Below are 22545 nucleotides of genomic sequence, written 5' to 3' on the forward strand. Positions count from 1 at the left end.
AGACCTGAGTACACTTTGGTCTTTCCCTTTGGGACTGCCTGGGAAGTTAGGGCTCTTCTAGATGAAGCATTTGGAGATTCTCAAAGTCGGGGGCTCGCATGTCTATGTATTTGAAGCATAGTGGCTATGTCTTCGCTACATAAAATTCCAGTGATCCTAACTCATCCTTTAATTAGTTATCCAACAAAATTATTGAGTGCCTCCCATGATCTTCTATTCATGCATTTACTCAACAAAGACTAATGGAAGGTCCGCTGGGTGCTGGTCCTGTGGTAGATTCTGGTATATGATGGTGAACATTGGATAGTTTAGAGAGAGGATAGCTCTGTGTAGGACTCTTCTGTTTGCCTTTCCAAATCAATTCTCTACCTGTTCTCAGCCCCAGGATGCTGACCTGTACTGATGCATTACTCAGGTCCCTTCCCCAGTGAGGCACCCCAGCAGGAAGTTCGAGGGAGGGAGGAGCATGAGCACAGGGTTTGTGGTTGAATGAGACCTTCAACTGAAGGATGGTTGCTGCTCTATAGGGAAGCCAGCTGGACCTGACTTCCTCTCCTTCCAGGTTCTGGTAACTGCTCGCTCTCCTCATTTTGGGGTCTTCTAAATAGATACAGTTTGGCTGCTCTGAGCCTCAGCTAGCTGCACAACCCTTTGTGATTTTCCTATATCCACACCTTTGTAAATTACAACGTCCTCAGATCCTCCTGTTCTGGGGGCGCCATCTGTTATCTACTGGGACCTGAGGAGGTAACTGAATTACAAGTTGAGAAAAGTGCTGTAAAGAAAATAGACAATAGAAAAAACCACCCCTGTAGGGTAGGTAACATTGGCCTTGCCTTACTTTATAGATGAGGACAGCAGGGCTCTGAGAAGATCAAAGAGTTAGACTGTGGCAGAGCTGGGATTTCTACCCAACCTCTGGGGTCAGGGTTTTGAACTACACCACGCAGAGTCTCTTAGTACATGAGAATATTCCACACTCTCTCTGTTGTTGTTGTTGTTGTTGTTGTTGTTTTTACCAAAAACCTGGCTGAGAGGTGGTTCGTAAGCTTTTCTACACATTAGAATCACCTGGGGTCCATATGGGGTGGCTCAGCTCAGGTCATGATCTCAACGTTTATGAGTTTGAGCCCCTCATCAGGCTCTGAGATGGCAGTGTGGAGCCTGCTTGGGATTCTCTGTCTCTGTCTCTGTCTCTCTCTCTCTCTCTCTCAAAATAAATAAATAAACTTTAAAAAGAAAAGGAAGCACCCAGGGAATTAAAAAAAATCTTGACATCCAAGTGACATCCCAGATAAATCTGAATCCCACAGTGGGGGAAGAGATCTAAAGAATATGTTTACTATCTGTTCATTTAAATTTTCGAGACACTTGTGCATTCATTTCCTATGGCAGCTATAACAAATTACCACAAACTGGGTAATTTAAAATAACCCACATTATGGATCAAGAAGATGTGGTTTATCTATACAATGGAAAACTACACAGCCATGAGAAAGAACGAAATCTGGCCATTTGTAGCAAAGTGGATGGACCTCGAGGGAGTCATGCTAAGTGAAATAAGTCAGGTGGAGAAGGACAGATACCATATGTTTCCACTCACAGGTCTAACAGGAGAAACCTAACAGAGGACCATGGGGAGGGGAAGGGGGAAAAAGAGGGAGAGGGAGGAAGGCAAATCATGAGAGACTCTTGAATACTGAAAATGAACTGAGAGCTGAAGGGGGAGGGGAAAAGGGAAGGGGGGCAATGGTCATGGAGGAGGGCACTTGTGGGGAAGAGCACTGGGTCTTGTTATATGGAAACCAACTTGACAATAAACTATATTTTAAAAGCCCCACATTAATTTTCTCATAGTAATGGAGGCTGGAAATTCGCAATCAGTATCACGGGCTAGAAATACAAATATTGGCAGGGCCCCTCCCCCCCTGGGGAGTATCCAGTTCCTGCCTCTAGTGTCTCTGCTGGCCGTGATGGCATCTGTCCCATCTCTGCCTTGTGATCACATCGCACTCTTCTGTTCTCTGCCTCTCTCTTCTAAGGATACATATTATAGCAGTTAGGACCCACCTGTCTAACCCAGGGAAATCTCATCGCAAAATCCTTCATTTAATCACATCTGCAAAGACCCTTTTTTCAAGTAATATTTACAGTTCTGGGGATTAGGACTCGTTGTCTTTGGGGAATATGATTCAACCTAGGACACCTTTCTACTCAACATTGGCCCTCAGCCAGCAGGAATTGGGGCATTGCTATTAGAAATGCAGAATCTTGGACTCCACCCCAGACCCACTGAATCAGAATCTGCATTTTAACAGCTTCCCAGGTGATTCTTATGCACATTAAATTTTACAGATGAGGTACAGAGGGAATAAATTACTTGTCTGAAATTCCACTGGCAAGGTCGTGACTTGAAAGCATGTCTTTGAATTCATAATCCAGTTTTCTTTCCATAATACCATGCATATAAACCTACTCTTTTTTGGAAACAGAAGATGATTTTTTTTAAAGAAAAATTAAGGTGTATGCCTGTCTTTTCTGCCAATAAAATGTTAAGTTTCATACTGGCAGGGACTGTACCCCTTATGGTGATTAGCATAGTGCCGGCCAGTTGAGGCTCTGATCATCACTGTGTATCATATTTGACAGAGTTTTCTTCCTTTGTTTGCTTCTCTAGATGGCCAAGGTGAAGCAGAAGTATCACAGGAGGGCCCTTCTCACCAGGAAGGACTGGGAGGAGATTTGATTTATGATCATACATCTGGCACCCCTGTCCCTTCAGCTCCTTCAAAGAGAAGGTACTGTGCAGATGCAGGCAGTCAGCGCACATTTACTGAGCACCTCCCACGTGAGAATAATAACCGATCACTGTTCACAAGGCACCAAAGGTCTAAGGCAGGAAGACAGAGGTCTCTATGTACTCAGTTTCCTCCACGGCAGTGCTGGCCTCTTGATAGTGGTCAGCCATCAGCGAGCCAGGGTCCCAGTTCTACCAGCTTCTGCTCTTAAGTCCCCTGAGTTAAGGTCTTTATGTGCCTCATAATTCAAGAATGACAGCAACAACGGAGACAGACTCGAGAGCTGTCACTCGCCTGCTCTTTAATTCATCAAGGTGCCAGATGTCTTGGCTTTGTCCCAAATGTTGGTACTATCTGACAAAAAGAACAAATTGGCCTTCTGCATTTGATTTGCTGTATTAGTTAGCAATTGATGTGTAACACTCCCAAACTCAGAGGCTTAATAAAAAATGTATTGTTGCTTATGAGTCTATTGGCTTGTTGGTTAGTTTTACTGGTCCTAGATCACTACACATTCACACTCGTGTGTGTGTGTGTGTGTGTGTGGTCATTTGGTGGCTCCGCTGATTTTAGTTTGACTGTTGGCTGGTGATAGGCTGGTCTAAGATTGCTTCACTTGGGACCATTGAACTCCCTCCATATGGAATTAGACCCTCCAAGGCTAGTCGGAGCTTGGTCCAGCAGCGGTGATGGCAGAGTTTCAGGAGAAGGAGGAGGAGTACATAAGGTCTACTGAGCCTAGGTCTGGAATTAGCAAAAGTCATTTTTGCTGCATTCTATTGGCCAGTGCAAGTCATGAGTCCAGCCCATGTCAGAATGAGAGACCAGTGATAAGGCAAAGACGAAGGATCCAAGGATGCTAATACCTGGGCTGTCAAGGTATATTTGTTTATGTCTATTTGTATATGTCTATTTTCTATATTTGTTTATGTCTATTTCCTACTCATTGTAATTCCTCCTGCCTTCCCTTCTTTGTCCAGTCAGAATTCTTACTATCAATAAAGCAAATTAGTGCTTCCTGTGTGGCAGATCGAGTTGTTATTACTGGGCCATACAGGACAGCACACAGTAGATATGTGGGTAGAAGGGGTGGGGAGACAGCTGGAAATCAGAGACAGTGATAGCTGAGAGGCTGAGTCTTTAAAGGAGACATGAAAGTTGTATGCACATACTCACTGCAGTATCCCTTTCCCCCTTTACTGCACCATGACAACCATGGCCCCCAAAGCTCCCTGACTCAGGATTTCAATTATTTTAATTTTTTAATGTATTTTTTTTAAATTTATTTTTGAGAGACAGAGAGAGAGGCATCACAAGCAGCGGAGGGTCAGAGAGAGAGGGAGACACAGAATCTGAAACAGGCTCCAGGCTCTGAGCTAGCTGTCAGCCCAGAGCCCGATGCGGGGCTCAAACCCATGAACCACAAGATCATGACCTGAGCCGAAGCTGGATTCTTAAGCGACTGAGCCACCCAGGCTCTCCTCAATTACTCTTAACTATCCTTGAAGGAATCCCTTGCCATTCATTTCACTCGAATAACAGCACTGCATGGGGAGGGGCAGGAGAAAGAGAAATAAAGAGGAGTAGACCTCTTCTTTTTCCCTGGTCAGTGCATTCTCCATCAATTGAAATTCTACCCACCGAATAATGCTCAACTGACATCCAGCCTCCGCAGTGAAGTCTTTGTTGCTTACCTGGCCTCTCAGGAATTTCTCTCGTCTCTGAACTCTTATCCCATTTTTTTTTCCTACAACACATTTTACACTTATGAGTTCTTTCTTGCTGTGCTTCGGTCCTCTCTCCCTTGGATAGATTGCTAGTTCTGTAAGGGCCAGGCTGATGGCTCATTCATCTGTTTTTCCTCCAAGGCCAGCACAGAGCTTTCACACAGTAGAATGACCAGTGCGAATTTGCCATTTTGTTAATGAACATATATACCTTTTGCTCTCTACCCTTCTCTACGTGTACTATCTCCTTTCATCCTCAGAACAACATCACATGGTAGGAATTATTATTTTCATTTTCAGATGAGGAAATTAAGGGTAACGTCACATTGGGAAAAACAAATATTTTAAATCAGATCAGTCTGAGTCTAAAGCTTTGGGATTTTTATGAGCTTACTCTGTTCTCTGCTGGACTCAATTATAATCAGCAGAAATGGAATGAAGTCAAATGCAAGACGGTGCTGTCAGAAAGCAGGAGAATACAATTCAATAAGAACTCTAGCTCACTTCATCTCCCACCTGTTGCTGCCTTGGTGACAACAGGGATCCTTCACCTCTTTCTACTATTTTCTGATTTCTAAATGCCCAGGTGTTGTGCATTTGTTTCTCATTCCTTCTGACAGTCCAGATAAATGAAATCCCTTGGGATGTGAAATCTCACAGAGATGGCATCTTGGCCACTCCTCCCAATTTCCTCTTTTACTGATTCTTTCAAAAGCAATCACAAAACTCAGGATTGTTATATCTACTATAAATGGCAAAGAGGTCCTGTGGGTAGGACCAGAAAGGAAATAAGGGAGATCTTTAGGCAGACCCAGTTCTGCTACTGACCGGCTGAGACATTGGAGTTTCTCATTTTGTAAAACCAAAAATAAACGATACCGATAGTCTTACAATAAGAGTTGACACTTATTCTCATTTGGCACTGGGTTAAACCTTTACATGCATTATATCACTTAATAATAGCCATTATCTCATGTGGCAAGTGCTATTATTAGCTTCATTTTTATGATGGAGAAACTGAGTCATAGAGAGATTGAGTCACTTGTCCACTGACATTTAGAGATAAAGAGAGAGAATATGTGATACAGTATAAATAAAAGCACTTAGAGTACCTGGGAAAATAGTATCATGGCTTATGGATCCAAAGTATGTTCTTACTTAATGAAACAAATATGTTAAACTTTCTTTTAATAGATCAAAACTGTTGACTAAGATCCATGATGGGGAGATCAGATCACAAAACTACCAGGTAAGTGACAGCCTGGTTCTTCTTGTGTGAACGAACAGCAAGGTCCGGAGTGCCCACCTGCTACTTTGTGTTGTAGATTGCCGTCACCATCATTGAGGCCCGCCAGCTGGTGGGTGAGAACATTGACCCTGTTGTGATCATTGAGGTCGGGGATGAGAAGAAGCAGAGCACCGTGAAGGAAGGAACCAATAGCCCGTTTTACAATGAAGTAAGTCATGGTGGTCACAACATCCCCTCCACCAAGGCTCCCTGCGCTGCCATCTGTGGTATTCTTTAGCCAAATAGAAAAGCCATGTGTCTCCTTACTGCTCCCCCTCATTCATCTAAGCCCTGGCAAATTCTCTGAGCTCCTTGCAAACAACCCCATAGAGTTTCACAGAAAGGTAATGGAAAGGACAGATCAGGTATTCCTACTGATTTTATTTTATTTTATTTTGTTTTGTTTAAAACATTTTTAATGTTTATTTTTTAGAGAGAGAGACAGAGGCAGAGTGAGAGCAGGGAAGGGGCAGAGAGAGAGGGAGACACAGAATCTGAAGCAGGCTCCAGGCTCTGAGTTATTGGCACAGAACCTGACGTGGGGCTTGAACTCACAAACTGTGAGATCATGACCTGAGCTGAAGTGGGACACTTAACTGACTGAGCCACCCAGGCACCCTGAATTCCTACTGATTTTAAATTAATTGCTATGTTTTAAATATACCCATTTTCTTATTTCTTTGTTTAAATTTATTCTTATTTTTTATATGCTCATCTTCATCCATTATAAGCTCTGGTTTTATATTCAATAAATGAGTGTTGGTTATGAAGAAGATAAACATTCCTTTTTGTGAAAGAGACACTGAAAATTTAATTATTAGTTTTGGAATAGGCATGTTGCATTGGAAAGTAAAACAGTTGTATTTTTCCAGGCAGTGCAAAAACTGTGAACATCAAAGAGAGAAAATCATTAAAGACAGGAAGCTTCTAAATATTATACATACTAAATTCTCTTTTTCTAAATAAAAAGATGACACAGTAAAAAAATTGCATAAGATACAAAGAGCATAAAATCCTGTAGGATGAAAAATACGCATCCCTCTACTCTTTGATCCCTAACCCCCCATCCTCCTGACCTAGAGGCAGCCATCCTCACCAGGGATTTGTGTGCCCTTCCAGAGGTATCCCGGGCATGTATGGGAGCACAAATAAATATTGTGGTCAAATGGTAGCATTCTATTCACTCTGTCCTAGACCTTGATCTTTTCACAAAACAATGTATCGTAGAGGTAATACCAAGACATATAGTTCAATCTCATTTTCCCCTCATAGGTGTAGTTTCCCCACTGCGTTGATACACCATAATTTACTAAACCAGTCATCTCTCATTAATGGATATTAATTTTTTTCGGCTTTTGGCTACTACTTTTACTGATATTAATATGGCATAACTGAGGCAAAGAGTATATGCATTAAGAATTTTGATATCAACAAATTACCCTCCAAAGAGGAAATAATTTATACTCTAACTGACAGTGCACAAGAGTGCTTGTTTCCCCATAGGCACTTTGACACCATCAATTATTAAAAAATGCAGCAGGCTCTTAATTATTTCCCTAATGGGAGTAGTAATTGAAAAGGGATACCATTAGTTGTGAAATCAACAGAAAATGGGAAAATCAGATTTGAGCTGTTAACTGCTTTCCTCGTCATCCATCACCCCTGTCTCCAAACCTTTTACCATGAATTTTGTCTTTCCTGTTCTACCCCCTCCATAACAATTTTTGGCATGGATGTGACATGAAATAAGGTGTATGAAAATGCTTCAAAACAGCAAAGCTCCATAGGTTTGTTACATGGTATAATTAGTATTTCCTTTATGCATGCAAGTCCTGGATCTAAATGACATTAAGTTGGGACCAAGTGCAATCAGTAGACACTCAAGTAAAAATATAGAAAAGTTCAAGTAAAAACCTTTGGTACAGTTGAACTAAAGACCTTTGTTATAGCTTTTGCCTCTAATTTTCAAGCCAAAGGCCATGAGATGTTGAAGGAATCAGTTATTAGGGGCTAGGGAATATTTTTCAGCTATAAAAATATGTGTGGCCCAAAGATCTAGGGAACCTGTATGAGGCAATTGAGTTTGAAATGTGAAATGCAGCAGAAAGCAATAAACATTGGAACTAATTTATTGGTCAAGGAACTCACAGTATCTCATACATCAAAATAAGAAATTTCATCTGAGTTTTCCACATAAAAGAAAGTCTGAACAATAAAACTCTTTAAAAGTTTGAATACACACACACACACACACACACACACACACACACACACACACACACACATGAGCAACTTCCTGAAATGTCATATGTGTTTTCCCATTTTCTGAAACAGAAGACACGGAATGTAATGTGACCTGTCACTGATGCTAAGGACTGCCATTTTGAAGGTCTCTTATTATGGTGTGTGATGGCATCTTTCAGTTTCCACATTTTGGTTTTTCTGTTTTGCTGTGTAAAAGCAGGCCATGAGCAGCCAGCTCTCCCATTCCTACTACTGTCCTGTTCATCTCTAAGGTCCTTGTGCTATTTTCCCACAATGAAGCTCAAAAACAAATAAAAAGCAGCTTCCTGGTCCTGCCTCCCTCACCCCTACTAGTCCCCCCAAAGACACAACCCACAATGAGACACCATTCCAGTGTTCTAAATCTTAGGAGAATACAATTTCACATTTGGGAGGTACAGTGAAACATCTAGTATTTGAACCCCTTGTGTGGTAACTTCTGGAGAAATAGGCCAAGTTCTCAGGTCCAGCAGTAACCAGCTGTCTGAATGTAGCGTGTCTTTTAAATCCTTTGGACTTCAGTCTTCTTCTATGTGTAGAATATAGAGACTGGTCTAGCTAATGTCTTCAACCCTAAAATTTAATCACTTTCTTGGGGCGCCTGGGTGACTCAGTCGGTTAAGTGTCCAGTCAAGTGACTCTTGATTTTGGCTCAGGTCATACCCATGGTTCCTGAGTTTGAGCCCTGCGTTGGACTCTGCACTGATGTGGAGTGCCTGCTTGAGATTCTCTGACTCCCTCTCTCTCTGCCTCTACCCTGCTCTTTCCCTCTCTCTCAAAATAAATATACATTAGAAAAAATAAAATTCAAACACTTTCTTAAAATTAGAAGTCTTCCTTGTCCATAATTTCTTTTCATTCTCTACCTGGTCACTCTTGGGAATATCACAGCAATGTTAGAAACTGAAAAATCCTGAGGAAATTAGATTTTAATCAAGTTTGTCCCAAATTAAAACTACATTGAGATATGAGTTTTACCCATCATTATTAATAGGCAAAAAATGTAAGAGAATTGATGATATAAAGGGTTGGCAGCAGTATGGAGAAATGGAATTTTCATATGCTGGCAGTGAGAAAATAGCATGGCTTAGCCCCTATGGAAGGAAACTTCACTCTATTAGAAATTCACATGCACATAAGCTATGACCCAACACTTCCACTTTCTATGTCCATTTTAAAGGAAAAATCATATATATCCTGGGCAAAGATGGGGTGACAGCATTTTCTTTTTGCATTTGAATACAAAAAGAACTTAGGTGACCTTAAATAGGAGATGACCAATCAATTGATGGTGTATTCATGCCACTGAGGACCATGCAGCAATTGGTTAGAATGACAGAAATCTATAACTACTCCAGTAATAAGGTTCTTAGATGCAAGTCTGGAATTTATGGTCAAAATTAATTTTATGTTTTATAGTACTTTGTGTTTGACTTCATTGGACCCCAAGTGCATCTTTTTGACAAGATCATCAAAATCTCAGTAAGTATATCATTGATGATGGGAAAGATTCTAGGCATTGGGAACTCTTTAGAACACCTCAGCCTGTGTAGGGGTGAATAGACTTGGGAGTGGGTGAGTGTGGGATGGTGAGTTCAAAACCAGCAAGCTAGAACATGCAATAACTAGTGTGGAGGAATTTGGGAAGGAAAACCTCTTTAAGGAAATCGTGCCTCCTGGAAACAAGCTATAAGCTACTCTCAAGCCGTCATGAATTGAATTGTGGAGTTTACTAATGTAGGAATGTAAAATACATGCTTCAATGGCCATCTTGATGATTGCCATTTTGAATTGATTTCTTTATTTTTATGTAACGAAATGTTAGTGTCTCTCTCCTGGGATGATACCTACACTAATGATAATTAATCACACCACTCCCCACTTGTAGTTGGTAATAAATAGAGAAGTAGGAAAAGCATCAGGAAGGAAACAAATATATCAGTAATACTGGATCAGAGAATGTGATTTGGAGCAAGTGGTTGCCATTTGGCTTCTTCATAGCTACCTCTGAGTGTAGACTTTAGGACCTGTTTATGCGGGATTGTGTCTGCTGCATAGACCCTTCCTCAGCCCTGGAGGGTGAATTCCTGCCTTCACAGATCATGTCTGAACAGCAGTGACAGAGAAGATTCTTGTTCTAGCCAAAGGCACCTGATGAATGTGGTCCATCACATGGAGGACATGAATGGGAAGGGAAGGTGTCCATGCTGAAACTGTACTCACCCAAGTGAGAGAGTATGGGCCAGACAGAACTCACACCACTCACAAAAGAGACAGAGAGACCAGTGGGTGACAGACCTCATTTATCTTGCCCCTCTGGGAAATCACTGCTTCTCCCATGAAGAGGGTAGCATAGCTATGCAAGAGGCGGGGAGAGTGGTGCAAAGGTTGGGGCTCTTCTCCTAATGGTTCTAAAAGGACAGACTCTGTACTTTATGTGACAATGTAAGATGTGTGGAGAATAGGGAAATGTTTTCCTCAACAGTGACACCAACTCTAATCAGAATTTTAAGATGGCAAAACTTGTCTCGGAGACTTCCTTGCCTGTCCTTATCACCCACTAATATATATTATATTATGTTATATTATAGTAATCATATATCATTTATTTGATTATATATACACATATCATATGTACAACATATAAATCCTGCATTAAGTCTTAGGTAATAGTGGAATTATTATATTCTCTTACTCAGGGGCACTTGAAGAATGTGGCGCTTGAAGAATGAAAAGTTGTTAAGAGCCAAACAGTCTTCATGTGAATTTCAGGCATGAGGACAAGTGTTGCAGAAGATATTTCGGGACCTGGGGCATGGCCTAGGGCTTTGTTACATTGCATAGCTCAGCCAACTACCTGTTTGTGAGATGGGCAGTGTAACTGGGTCCTAAGGAACTGTCTAGATTTCAGACAAACAGTGAATAGCTAGATTTTTATACCATAGCATACATGAGGGTCATGACTCTGTAGGATGGTAGGTTCTTAGCCCGAGGACCAAAGCTGGTATTGCCTATCTTTGTTCCTCTAGCTTGGAAGAAGAGAGACTTTGGGCTCCTGAAATGACCCCTAGGGACAGAAACCAAAAATTTTACAGGGAAAAGTCCCTTGGAGGGGAGTTTAATACAAGTGTTCTGCTAGTCCATGAACTAAAAGTCAACATGCCCAAAGAAATTGAACATGAGGGAAGAAGGAGGGAGTGCAGTAAGGAGGGACTATTGGGATGGCCAGGCTATGGCAAACCTCAATGGTGCTAAAGACCGTCTTCCCTTGATAGTGGCCCCCTGGCATGCAGGGCCCCAGAAATCTGTGTGTGCCTCCCTGAAGTCCTTGTAATCTAATGCTTGACCACATGAGGCTTCCCTGGACATAAGGCTGGGTGGATGGATGATTTGAGGAGGCCTTCTGTGTTATTTAAAGGCCCATATGGGCTCTTGTGCCCCATTATCCCATCAAGCCCACGGGGACCCAGATGCCTTTGACCTGAGAAGAGAGCCTGATTCAGGCTTGTGTTCTCGCTTGGGCCTTTGGGAAATCACATTAGCAACTGCAAGCATAGGGGGTTTGGAGTGAGCATTGTATGCTAAGCCTTAAATAACTCCTTCCCAGGAGCCAAGAGCTGTCCTTACTTCCCCTCAGTTATCTTACCTCCCTTGCAAAGTTTGGGCAAGGGAGCAAGGGTGGAAAGGAGATGGGAAGGGCTGTCGTTTCTTCATTTCCCAAAGTCTATTGAATTTGTTTTTTCTTATTGCTTCTGCCAAAGGAAGCTGTTTAGAAACCACAAAAGTCTCCTATTCATACATCATTCAATCCGGGAATCATTCATTAATTCACCAAATGTTTATTGAACACATATAATGAACAAGGCCATGCATATATGGTGGGTAGGAGAAAGAAGGAAACCGTCTTTGATTCAAGGAACTCAGAATGTCACAGAAGGAAGCCCAGAGGCCATCTAGTCTAACTTGCAGCTGCTGCAGGAACCCCTCTCAGCACCTCCTTGACATGGGATTTTGTGCAGTGCTTGGTTATAGCCAGTGATGGACCGTCACTATCTCCAGAAAAACCTATTCATTGCCAGAAAATTCTTTTATAGAAACTGTCCTTAGAGTGAGCTGAGTCTCTATTTCTGTGACTGGGAAACCTCATGGGGAACTTAGTCCCTATTGTAGATGGCAGGATTTCCAAGATTGGAAAATGTTTAAGTTACCATGACCCCTTCTCCACACCCCCAGTTTTCTCTTTTTTCTGAGTTAACAGTGCTCCTGCTTCATCAGTTTCCCGTGCAGTGTGCCTTCTGGACCCCGTAGCAGGGCTGCTGCTTTCCTTTACAACTTCTGCTTCTTGATAGCCCTGCATCCAGTGTGTCGCTGTGTCTAACCAGGCAGCCTGCTGCCTTCTGATCAGACAGAATATTGAAGATGACTGCTTCCCTTGTTCTGACTCTTATACCTTTCAAAGCAATATGTGAGGAGTTCCTTGAGTAAGATGTGAGCAGAGAGTTTTGGAAATTTAGGGGAGAAAGAGGACTCTCAGTTGAGGGGGTCAGGGAGCCCTGCTTGGAGGAGGTAACATTTTCTCTAGACATTGAAGGATGGGTATAGTTTCAGTAGGCAGAGATGGGCTATACTAGAGCTCACTTTGGCCTAAAAATACTTTCCAAGGCAGTGGGATTTGTTAGGTGCACTTCGCTAGCTGAAAACCTGCCAGGAGGAACAGGTAGGTGAGATGCTTCTGGATGCCCTTTTCACGTAATGACCAAGCAGCAAGGTCTAGAGTCCTCACTGAGGTATCATGAACCCATTTCATAGATCTGTTCTCAAAGAGAAATCTGGTGTGGCCAGACTCACTGCTCTGTCTCTCCTCAGGTCTTTCACCACAAGCTGATAGGAAGCATACTCATCGGTTCCTTCAAAGTGGACCTGGGGACTGTGTACAACCAACCTGGTGAGAAAGCATCCCTTCCTCATCTCTCCTTTACTCGTCTCCAGTTTGCCACACCTGGAGGTCAGCTCATTCACCTGCCCATCCACTGCCCCATTCAGTCAGTCTATGAACACCAATTACACAGTCAAAGCAACACCTGGCCCTTTTCCTCAAAGTTCACAGTCTAATGACAAAATTGTCTTTTATGTCCATACTTCTGAACAGTTGCCCCCTCTTTCCCCAACAAATTCTCTCTCATTTACTGCTGTGATGCTGTGAGGCACACACAGAAAAAGTGACACAGGAGTTACACATTTGGACTCTGGAGCCAGGTGGCCTGGCTTCAATTCTTTTTAATGTTTGTTCACTTTTGAGAGACAGAGACAGAGTGGGGGAAGGGCAGAGAGAGAGAGGGAGCAAGAGAGAGAGAAGCACACAATCTGAAGCAGGCTCCAGGCTCCGAGCTGTCAGCACAGAGCCCAACATGGAGCTTGAACCCACAAACCACGAGATCATGACCTAAGCCAAAGTCAGATGCTTAAGCGACTGAGCCACCCAGGTGTCCCGATGGAGCCAGATGGCTTGGCTTCAAATTCTACCCTGCAGCTTCCTGGTTGTGCAACCTTGGGCAAATGACTTGACTTCTCTACACTTCAGTTTCCTCATCTGAGAAAATGAAGATAAAAATAGTGTCTCCTTTCTAGGGTTGTTGCATACCATATAAGGATTTGCTATGATAATTTTTACTATCTTTGATTTATAGAAAGTGAAACTCAGAGAAGGCAGGTAATTTGTGCAAGGTTAGGAGTGGATAAGTAACTGGGCCATCAACAGATATAGATCTTTTCTTACGAGGCCCCTTCTCTTCAGCAGTAATTACAACTCACATTGAGTGCAGGGGGCCAGGCCGTGGGTATCACTGAGTGCGGTGGGTTAATACATTAAGGGGTGTTGCAGGCTGTGCACAACCCATTGTGGCTACTCAACTCCTTTACCACCTGCTGACACTTGGAAATGTGCATTCTGTATTGGCAGATCAAACAGCTTTTTCCACATAAGCCATAAGTCCAGATTTTGTAAGAGATTTTAAAGTTTGGACTGACAGTGTAGACCAAACAGAAAGATCCACAAGTCACATTTACAGCCTGTGAAATATTGACTTATCTACTCCATTCATGTCTCATCATAGCCATTCATAGCCTGTCAAAGCTAGGGACCTGTCAGGCAATAAGCCATGGGGTGAAGGCTTTCCAAATATCTGCGGCAGGTTGGAGAGAAAGAGAAGAGAGCGGGAACAAAAGGAGAAGAGGGAAGGAGGGGAGGGAGGCAGCACGAGGCTGGGGACACCCCGATGAGCTGCCCCCTCCAGGGAACAGAGCTTGGGAGGCCTTGGGTGTGGGAATGAACTGGCCGCACCTGCTGGGCCCGGCCACGCAGGGTATCTGAGCCGTCGGGATGCTTTTACAGGTCATCAGTTCTGTGACAAGTGGGCCCTGCTCACAGACCCTGGCGACATCAGGACGGGCACGAAGGGGTACCTGAAGTGTGACATCAGCATGACTGGGAAAGGCGACGTCTTAAAAACCCACCCCAAGACTTCCGATGCCGAGGAGCAAATAGAAAAGTGAGGCAGGTCCATCCAGGGCCACGCAAAAGAAATGATATGCCCTAAGTATCTCTCTTTCCCTCCCTGCCTCCCTCTCCTGGTGGGTACATGAGGATTGCCAAATTCATGCCTTGTCCACTGGGGATTCTGCTCTCTCAGAGACATCAAGATGTGTCTTATCAGCAGTGTCACTAGCCTTTGGGAGGTCAGCTTCTAGGACAAGGACAGGCTGTCTCCCTATGTTCTTGAGCTTATCCTATTTATCTGGATTTGGTTGACTTTTCTTTGGAGGAATTATACTTTAAACCACCGGTTTATGAAATGGGAAGACTTAATGCACTTCTTCTAAGGTGCAGTGTGGGAGACAGTGTTTATTCTACACTTTGAGGACTGGAATGAGTTTGCAGTCACTGTATTCATATCCTTTGCTGCCATTTACACCACAAAGAAAACTCATTTTAGCGATGAATCCTCATCTTTTCAGTTTTTTTCTCCTGTATCAGGATCCTTCTTTCTGCCTCCGGATTGCTTCTACTTCTTCTCTTCTTTCATGTGAGCGAGCTTTTTGATTTTTTGTTTTTGTTCCCCCTCAAGGAACCTTTTGATCCCTAAAGGGTTTCCATCAGAGAGACCCTGGGCCAGATTCTACGTGAGACTCTACAAAGCAGAGGGGTTGCCCAAAATGAACTCCAGCATCATGGCGAATGTCACCAAAGCATTTGTGGGTGACAGTAAGGACCTTGTGGACCCCTTTGTGGAGGTGTCCTTTGCTGGACAGACGGTAAGGAGATATCATCCCCACCAACGGCAAACCCGGGCCAGAACGCCACTCTTTACCCAGGACATTTCTAATCAAATGAAATCAAGTTAAAATAAAAATTAGGAAGTGCCTTGAGAGAGAAAGCTTGTCTCAAAAGGCATTGAGTCACATGGCGGGTAAGTGGGAGGGTGACCCACTTACTCTCTAGGACCCAGGCAGACAGACCGCCTTCATCACCTCTGGCGACTTCTCCGAGCTCTTACCGAGGATCTGTAGCATTGCTATCTGCCTCCTAACCTGCTCCCCAGGCTTCCCAGGTGGTCCTTGTCCTAAGTGAGCCTGGACATCTCTATTCCCTGCTGTTCCCTGCTCAAGAGACCTTGGAAATACCAGGGTCTGGGCACATGGTCACAGCTTAATCCTGGTTGGCTGGTATTTGAAGCTTCAACTGACACATATGTCATCTCTATCCCTACAATATATGCTACCCTTCATCTTGGCAGGGCGAACACTGGAGTACTTTTTACCTGGACCCTTTGGCAATCATATGGAGCATCACCTCCATTTTATGACAAAAAAACTGAGGTCCAGATGGGGCAAGAGCACAAAGCCCTTATAAAAGCCTTTGATAAGACACAAACTCAGGGTCTGACTATATCTGCTGCATTCCTGGAGATGCAAGGAAAAAGTCATGTTCATAACATGCGTGTTGGCTTGATTTCATAATCTTGTGATTATAAGAACTTTCAGAGGACAGGACCCATCATTACTCCCTTTGTCCCTGATGACTGGCATGGTGTCCAGTGCAGGGTAGAGTGTCAGGACAGTATTCCTCCCTTATCTGTGGTTTTGCTTTCTGTGGTTTCAGTTACCCGTGGTCTACCACGGCCTGAAATTATTAAGTGGAAAATTCCAGGAATAAATGATCGCTGAGTTTTAAATTGCACACTGTTCCAAATAGCGTGATGAAATTTCGCGCTATCCTGCTCCAACCTATCCAGATGTGAATCATCCCTTTGTCCAGCATATCCACATCGTCTGTTGTTAGCCACTTAGCTGCCTGGCTTATCAGGTCCGCTGTGGTGCTATGGCAGTGCTAGAGGTTAAGTACCCCTTATTTTACTTAGTAATGGCCCCCAGATCCAGGAGCAGTGGTCCTGGCAATTTGGATACACCAAAGAGAAGCTATAAAATGTTTCCTTTAAGTGAAAAGGTGAAAGGTCTTGACTTAATATGAAAACAAAAGAAATCGTATGCTGAAGTTGCTAAGATCTATGTTAACTTTTATTAGGGTATATTGTTATAATTGTTATATTTTATTACTAGTTGTTGTTGGTAATCTTAGTCTGCCCTATTTTGAAACTGAACTTTACCATAGGTGTGTATGTAGAGGAAAAAAAGTGTACATATAGGTTCTGTCTGTGGGTTCAGGCACCCACTGGTGTCTTGGAACCCATTCACCTGTGGATAAGGGAAAGCCACTTGATGTTTCTGGGTACAATGGATCTCCCTGGGTGTCAGTGGAAGCAGGTTCATTATTTCTGGCAACTTGGTTTGCCAGTAGGCTTGAAGTCAGGTCAGCAGACATCTTTCATTCCCTCCAACAGCTCACGTCTTGCTGGCTTTGTCTTTAGGGGCGAACCACAGTGCAGAAGAACTGTGCTGATCCCGTGTGGCACGAACAGGTGGTCTTCAAGGAAATGTTCCCTCCTTTGTGTCGGAGGGTGAAAATCCAGGTGTGGGATGAAGGCAGCATGAATGATGTAGCACTGGCCACCCATTTCATCGACCTGAAGAAAATCTCCAATGAACAGGATGGAGATAAAGGTAAAACCCCATATGTCTGACTCAGACATGAGGCCACAAAAGAATTGATTTAAAGCCCTCATCTTTAAAACAAGAGGATTGGAGCAGGCAGTGTGTTAGGCACTTCTAAGCTCTGTGTGGTTTGTGGCTTGGGTTTAGGGCCGTAAGTGGAGTCTGGCTGTGGCAGCCAGGAGCCTTGGTCCCAGGCCCAGGTCTTCCATGAACATTGTCCTTCAGGAACCACACCCTCTCTTTGAGCCTTAGGTTTCTTACATGAAATGTGAAATGTTGAGATTAGATCAGATGTTGACAGGCTCTGGTCCAGGGGCCACATCCAGCCTGCCAAATATGTTTTGTGGCTCACAAGCTAAGAATGGTGTTTACACATTTAAATGGTCCAAAACTTTTGTGCCCCCAACTCACTGCTAGGAGCACGAGGTCAGGAGTATTGCAGGAAGGTGCTGCTGACTGTGCCCTCAGAGAGCCAGGGAGGGAATAGAGAGTTCCAGCTCATCCATCAGTCAGGAGAAAGAGCTTCTACTCTTTATTTGCTAAAGCTAAATTAGCAGGCAATAGCTTTCTAATAATCCCCCCAAACTCTCCATTCTTAAAATCCCAAGGTACTCTTTCTCTGCACTACAAATTTATATTAATTGATGAATATATTTATGCATATATATGTGTATATGTGTACATATGCTAATATATACTCAAGGCTTAGCTTAAGCAGAAGACAAGATTTCCATATTTTTCTGCCTCTCACAGTGTGACACCACAGAAAAGCCTCAATAAATACCTATTGTTTAAGTCTTCATATGTGGGAAGGGTTTGCCATAGGATTATTTTATGCAGAATGCACACTCTGCCCACCTTCAGTATTTCTCAATTAGACATAAACATGTTTTACTCCAATTTTCAGGAACTTCTTGATTGTATGCAAAGAAGTATATAGAGGTGTCTTCAAAATTAGACATTAGGGGCCATAAAATCTTTTTATCCCCTTTAACACAATAGCTCTGCTTCTTTAAATTTTTTTAATGTTTATTTATTTTTGAGAGCGAGAAAGACAGAGTGTGAGTGGGGTAGAGGAGAGAGAGGGAGACACAGAATCTGAAGCAGCTCCAGGTTCCAAGCTGTTAGCACAGAGTCCAATGCGGGGCTCTAACCCACAAACCGCAAGATCATGACCTGAGCTGAAGTTGGACACTTAACCAACTGAGCCAGGCAGGTGCCCCCCAATTCTTAAAATTGACCCTCCTTTGGGACAAAATCTCTCTCTGCCTGACCCCTCTTCATGCCTCATCATCCTGTTATTTGTTCTTTCAACACAAGGTAAATCTCTTTCTTAGCACTTATAAATATTTACTCGTTTAATATTTCTTTCTGCTCTGTTCTCCAGTGGGCTCTGTTTGGCATCCACACAGTGCCTGGCACATGTTCAGAGTCAATAACCATTAGATGAATGAATGGACAGACAGAGATGCATGTGGGCATTCATAGAATCATTACAGCTATGACCATTGTAACCTGCATGTGCATGCAAGGACTATAAAGCAATACAGCACATACAGCAAAATGGCCATTGTGGCTCTTTTGGGGATGGAATATTCTGTAAATGTTTTCTCTTGTGTTTTCTGTATATTTTATATTCTGCATGGGCATGCACAATTTTCATAAAGCAAGAAATAATCAACTTGCTTTATCGGGCAACTAAAGTTTGGTTATTGTAGGCTTTCTACCGACCTTTGGACCTGCCTGGATTAACCTGTATGGCTCACCCAGGAACCACAGTCTGATGGATGACTACCAGGAACTGAATGAAGGCTTTGGAGAAGGTGTGTCATTCAGGGGCAGAATCTTGGTGGAAATTGCTGTGGAGATCCTTTCAGGAGGGATGCAGGAATCTAAATTTTCCAAGACACTCAAGGAGCTCAAGTTGTCTTCGAAGGACAAAGATTCCAAGTCTTCCAAAGGCTCCAGTAAAGACAAGGATGATAAGACCGATGGTGGAAAATCCCAGCAGGCTTCAGACAAGACCAACTCAACAGAGGTTGAGGTGGAACCTTTCGATGTGCCCCCTGAGGTAGGTCTGAGCACTGCCCCTGTGAGACAAGCCCAGAGAGGAAGCACCACCGGCCATCTGCTCTCATGGGCCCCCAAAGTCATGCACAGGTCTCCTCCCCCTGCAATCCACTGCCTCTTCCTGACACATTCCTGCTGTCTGCTCATGATAAGTTCCTCAAGTGTCCCCCAAAAACACAGATTCCAATGGGCACCAAAGTGAGGAAGTAGGTGGTGGGAAGATGGAGTGAGCTCTACCCATGGCCTAATTTTGTTTAGTTTGTTAGAACAGCATATGCTCTGGATGTGAGGCATTGTGGGATGGGGAATGAAGAGGAGGAAGAGTGGGTGACATGCTGGGATATAAGAATTTGAGAAACCTATTCCCCTGCCCACGCCTGGGGGAAAATTGCAATTCAAAGGAATGCTTATTTCTGTGTATTGCTCAACCTTAAGCATGTTAGCATTCTTCCAGCCCATTTCTGTATGATGGGAAAGAGATCTGGGTCACCAATATGAATGCCAACTGTGAATATCCCCTCCACTGTTCAGATGAGTAAGAGTACTTTTTAGTTAAGCCAATGAAGGAACCTGTGTTTTGTTAGTAGCAGAAGTGAGTAGATTCCAGCTTTCAACTTGAATGGTCTGCCTATGGGGGTGTATTTCTCAGGTCAACAAGAGAGTCGTTTCAGCTGGGGAAGAGATGTGATGGCTGGTCTGGGTCTGCTTAGCTCTGGCAGAGCCACTTATTTTTACTGCTGGGATCCAATACATCTCCAGCTTTTTGGGGAGAGCTTGGAGCCCAGGGTTGGAAATCTTGGAGATTGGTTCTATTCATGGCTCTCCAAGTACCATGTTTCAGTTTACTTATCAACACAATGGGGCAGTAATAGTCCCCCTGTCATAGTCATCTGGGGGTGAATGAGGGGATGCCTGTAAAATGGTTGGCAGGGTTCTTTGCGCATACTCGGTAGGCAGGCAGTGCGTTTGCTGTTGCTGTGATCAGTGTTCCTATGGTTTGTTCCCACTACCAGTAGGCAGCTATTCGGAGCTGTCTACCCTGTTGTTTGGACCTACCCTGGGCATTCTGTGGACCTCCTCAGTTCTCCCTTATGAACTTGTATATTGGGAAATATTCTTTGTAAATGCGTGGTTTCAGTTTGTTATGGTTAAGATTGGCATTGCCTTGCTGTGATTGTATTTATGTGTATTTTTTCAGAATGTATGGCAGCTTTGGAAATGACATTTTTTGGACTTTGCCAGAAACTGCGGGTATCTTAAGTAGCCACCTATGCCAGTATCCCCTGTATCTGACTCTGTGGAAACCTTTCCTATTGTTGAGACTGGCTATTTTTTTCTAAACAGAAATTACCAAGTAGAAAGGGCCTAGTGGAAGATTTTCTCAACCCAAGTCAATATCTTCAAGATATTTTGCTAAGACCATCTGAAAAAAAATCTAGCAGAAAACAAGGGTAGCTGGGAGTCTATGCAGAGCATACATTTTCTACAAGGGTACTGGCTGCTGTGTAGAAGGAGGTAGGAGAGGGGAAATTCAGGTCTCATTCAAACCGTTACTTCTCCTTCCTTCTTTTTTCATCTTGGCTTCTTGTTTGTGATCTGTTTCTTGCTGGCTTTATTAGTTATCTTTCACTACATAACAAGTACCCTCAAATTTAGCAACTTAAAACAATAAACATTTATTTTCTCTGTGGATGAGAAATTTAGGAATACCTTAACTTGGTGGTTCTGGCTCAGAATTCATGAGGTTTCTTTTTCTTTTTAAAAAATATTTTTTTAACATTTATTTTTGAGAGACAGAGAGAGACAGTGTGACCAGGGGAGGGGCAGAGAGAGAGGGAGACACAGAATCCAAAGCAGGCTCCAGGCTCTGAGCTGTCAGCACAGAGCCTGACATGGGGCTTGAACCCATGAACTGTGAGATCATGACCTGAGCCAAAGTCAGATGTTTAACTGACTGAGCCCCCCAGGCACCCCAAATTAATGAGGTTTTAATCAAGATGTTAGTAGGGGCTGCAATCATCTGACAGCTTGACTGGAGTGGCAGGATCTACCTCCAAGATGGCGCACTCACATGGCTGTTGGCAAGAGGACTTAGTTCCTTGTTGACTGTTGGCAGGAGGCGTCATTTCCTCACCATCTGGACCCTTCCATAACATACTTAGTGTCTTTATGGCAGTTGGCTTCTCCTTCACTGGAGCAGGTGATCTAAGGGAGGGGAAGGCAGAAACCTCAATGTCTTTTATGACAAAACCCATAGACGCCACACACTGCTATGTGTGTTAGAAATGAGTCACTAAGCCCAGCCCACACTGAAAGGGAGGGGAATTAGGTTTCATCTTTTGAGGGGAAGACTTTCCAAGAATTTTTGGACATATTTTAAAACTATCATAGTGGGCGTCTACCTTCCCCAGAGCCTCAACAGCTCAGTGCTCACCCTTACCAACATGGTGATGTCACCTTCTTGTATCATCTTCTTGTTTAGCTTGCCAGGGTCCTGAGCTCTTATCTCCCTTGCTGTATCCATGTTCTCCTTGCATACTTGGACAAATGAGATCCCATGAGTTTGGTTTTTCCAACTCACCCTCATCACCACCCTCAAAGTTCATCTCCCTATGCCAAGCTTTCACAGAGCACAGCTAATCTAATAGATGTGTTCATTTTTAAATTGTGTAAACACGTACCGAGTAGCTTCTTGTTTAAACATCATCCTCAATATTGGTAGGAATATAAATGGAGTCTGACTCTATGGAACTTATGATACAGAAGGGGAGGTAAGATGTACAAAGTAAATGTACAGGAAATAGAAAGTGATACATGCATTAAAGAGCTACAGGTAAAGTGGTGTTATTTCCTGGAGTGAGTGAAGTATAATACTTTAAATGGTGGACTCCCAAACAAGATGGCTGGATTTTGCATGTGGCCGTGCGGTGCAGCCTCTAGAGAGACATTGCCTCTGAATCTTTGGGCAAGTGACTTAAGCTCCTTATGCTTATTTCCAGTAATAAGCCCTACTTCATAGGCTCATAGCAGGGATTTAATGATTTAATATAAACAAAGTTCTAAGAACTAGCCTGGCACATAGTAAGTGCTCAATAAATATTAGGCATGTTTGGTGACTTTGAGCAGATATTTTAACCTTTCACAGACTGCACTGTCCTCATATTTACACAAGTAGAATAAAAGCATCTCCCTCTTAGGGGGGTTATGAGAATTAGATAGTAGGTAAATGTCTTAATACCACATTTGACACGTAATAAGAGCTCAGTAAACA

General features: G+C 43.2%; 1 protein-coding gene across 1 annotated transcript in view; it reads left to right on the plus strand.

Moving 5' to 3' along the window:
- Positions 1–22545, plus strand: part of FER1L6 (fer-1 like family member 6) — a 116348-nt gene that overhangs the window by 1568 nt on the left and 92235 nt on the right. Inside the window, 9 exon segments of the mRNA XM_029923322.1 lie at positions 2678–2798; positions 5720–5774; positions 5851–5982; positions 9516–9578; positions 12963–13041; positions 14488–14644; positions 15221–15407; positions 17021–17213; positions 18923–19275. Coding sequence (XP_029779182.1) covers positions 2678–2798; positions 5720–5774; positions 5851–5982; positions 9516–9578; positions 12963–13041; positions 14488–14644; positions 15221–15407; positions 17021–17213; positions 18923–19275 — 1340 coding nt within the window.

The sequence above is a fragment of the Suricata suricatta genome, chromosome 15, assembly GCF_006229205.1.
Source record: "Suricata suricatta isolate VVHF042 chromosome 15, meerkat_22Aug2017_6uvM2_HiC, whole genome shotgun sequence".
NCBI lineage: Eukaryota > Metazoa > Chordata > Mammalia > Carnivora > Herpestidae > Suricata > Suricata suricatta.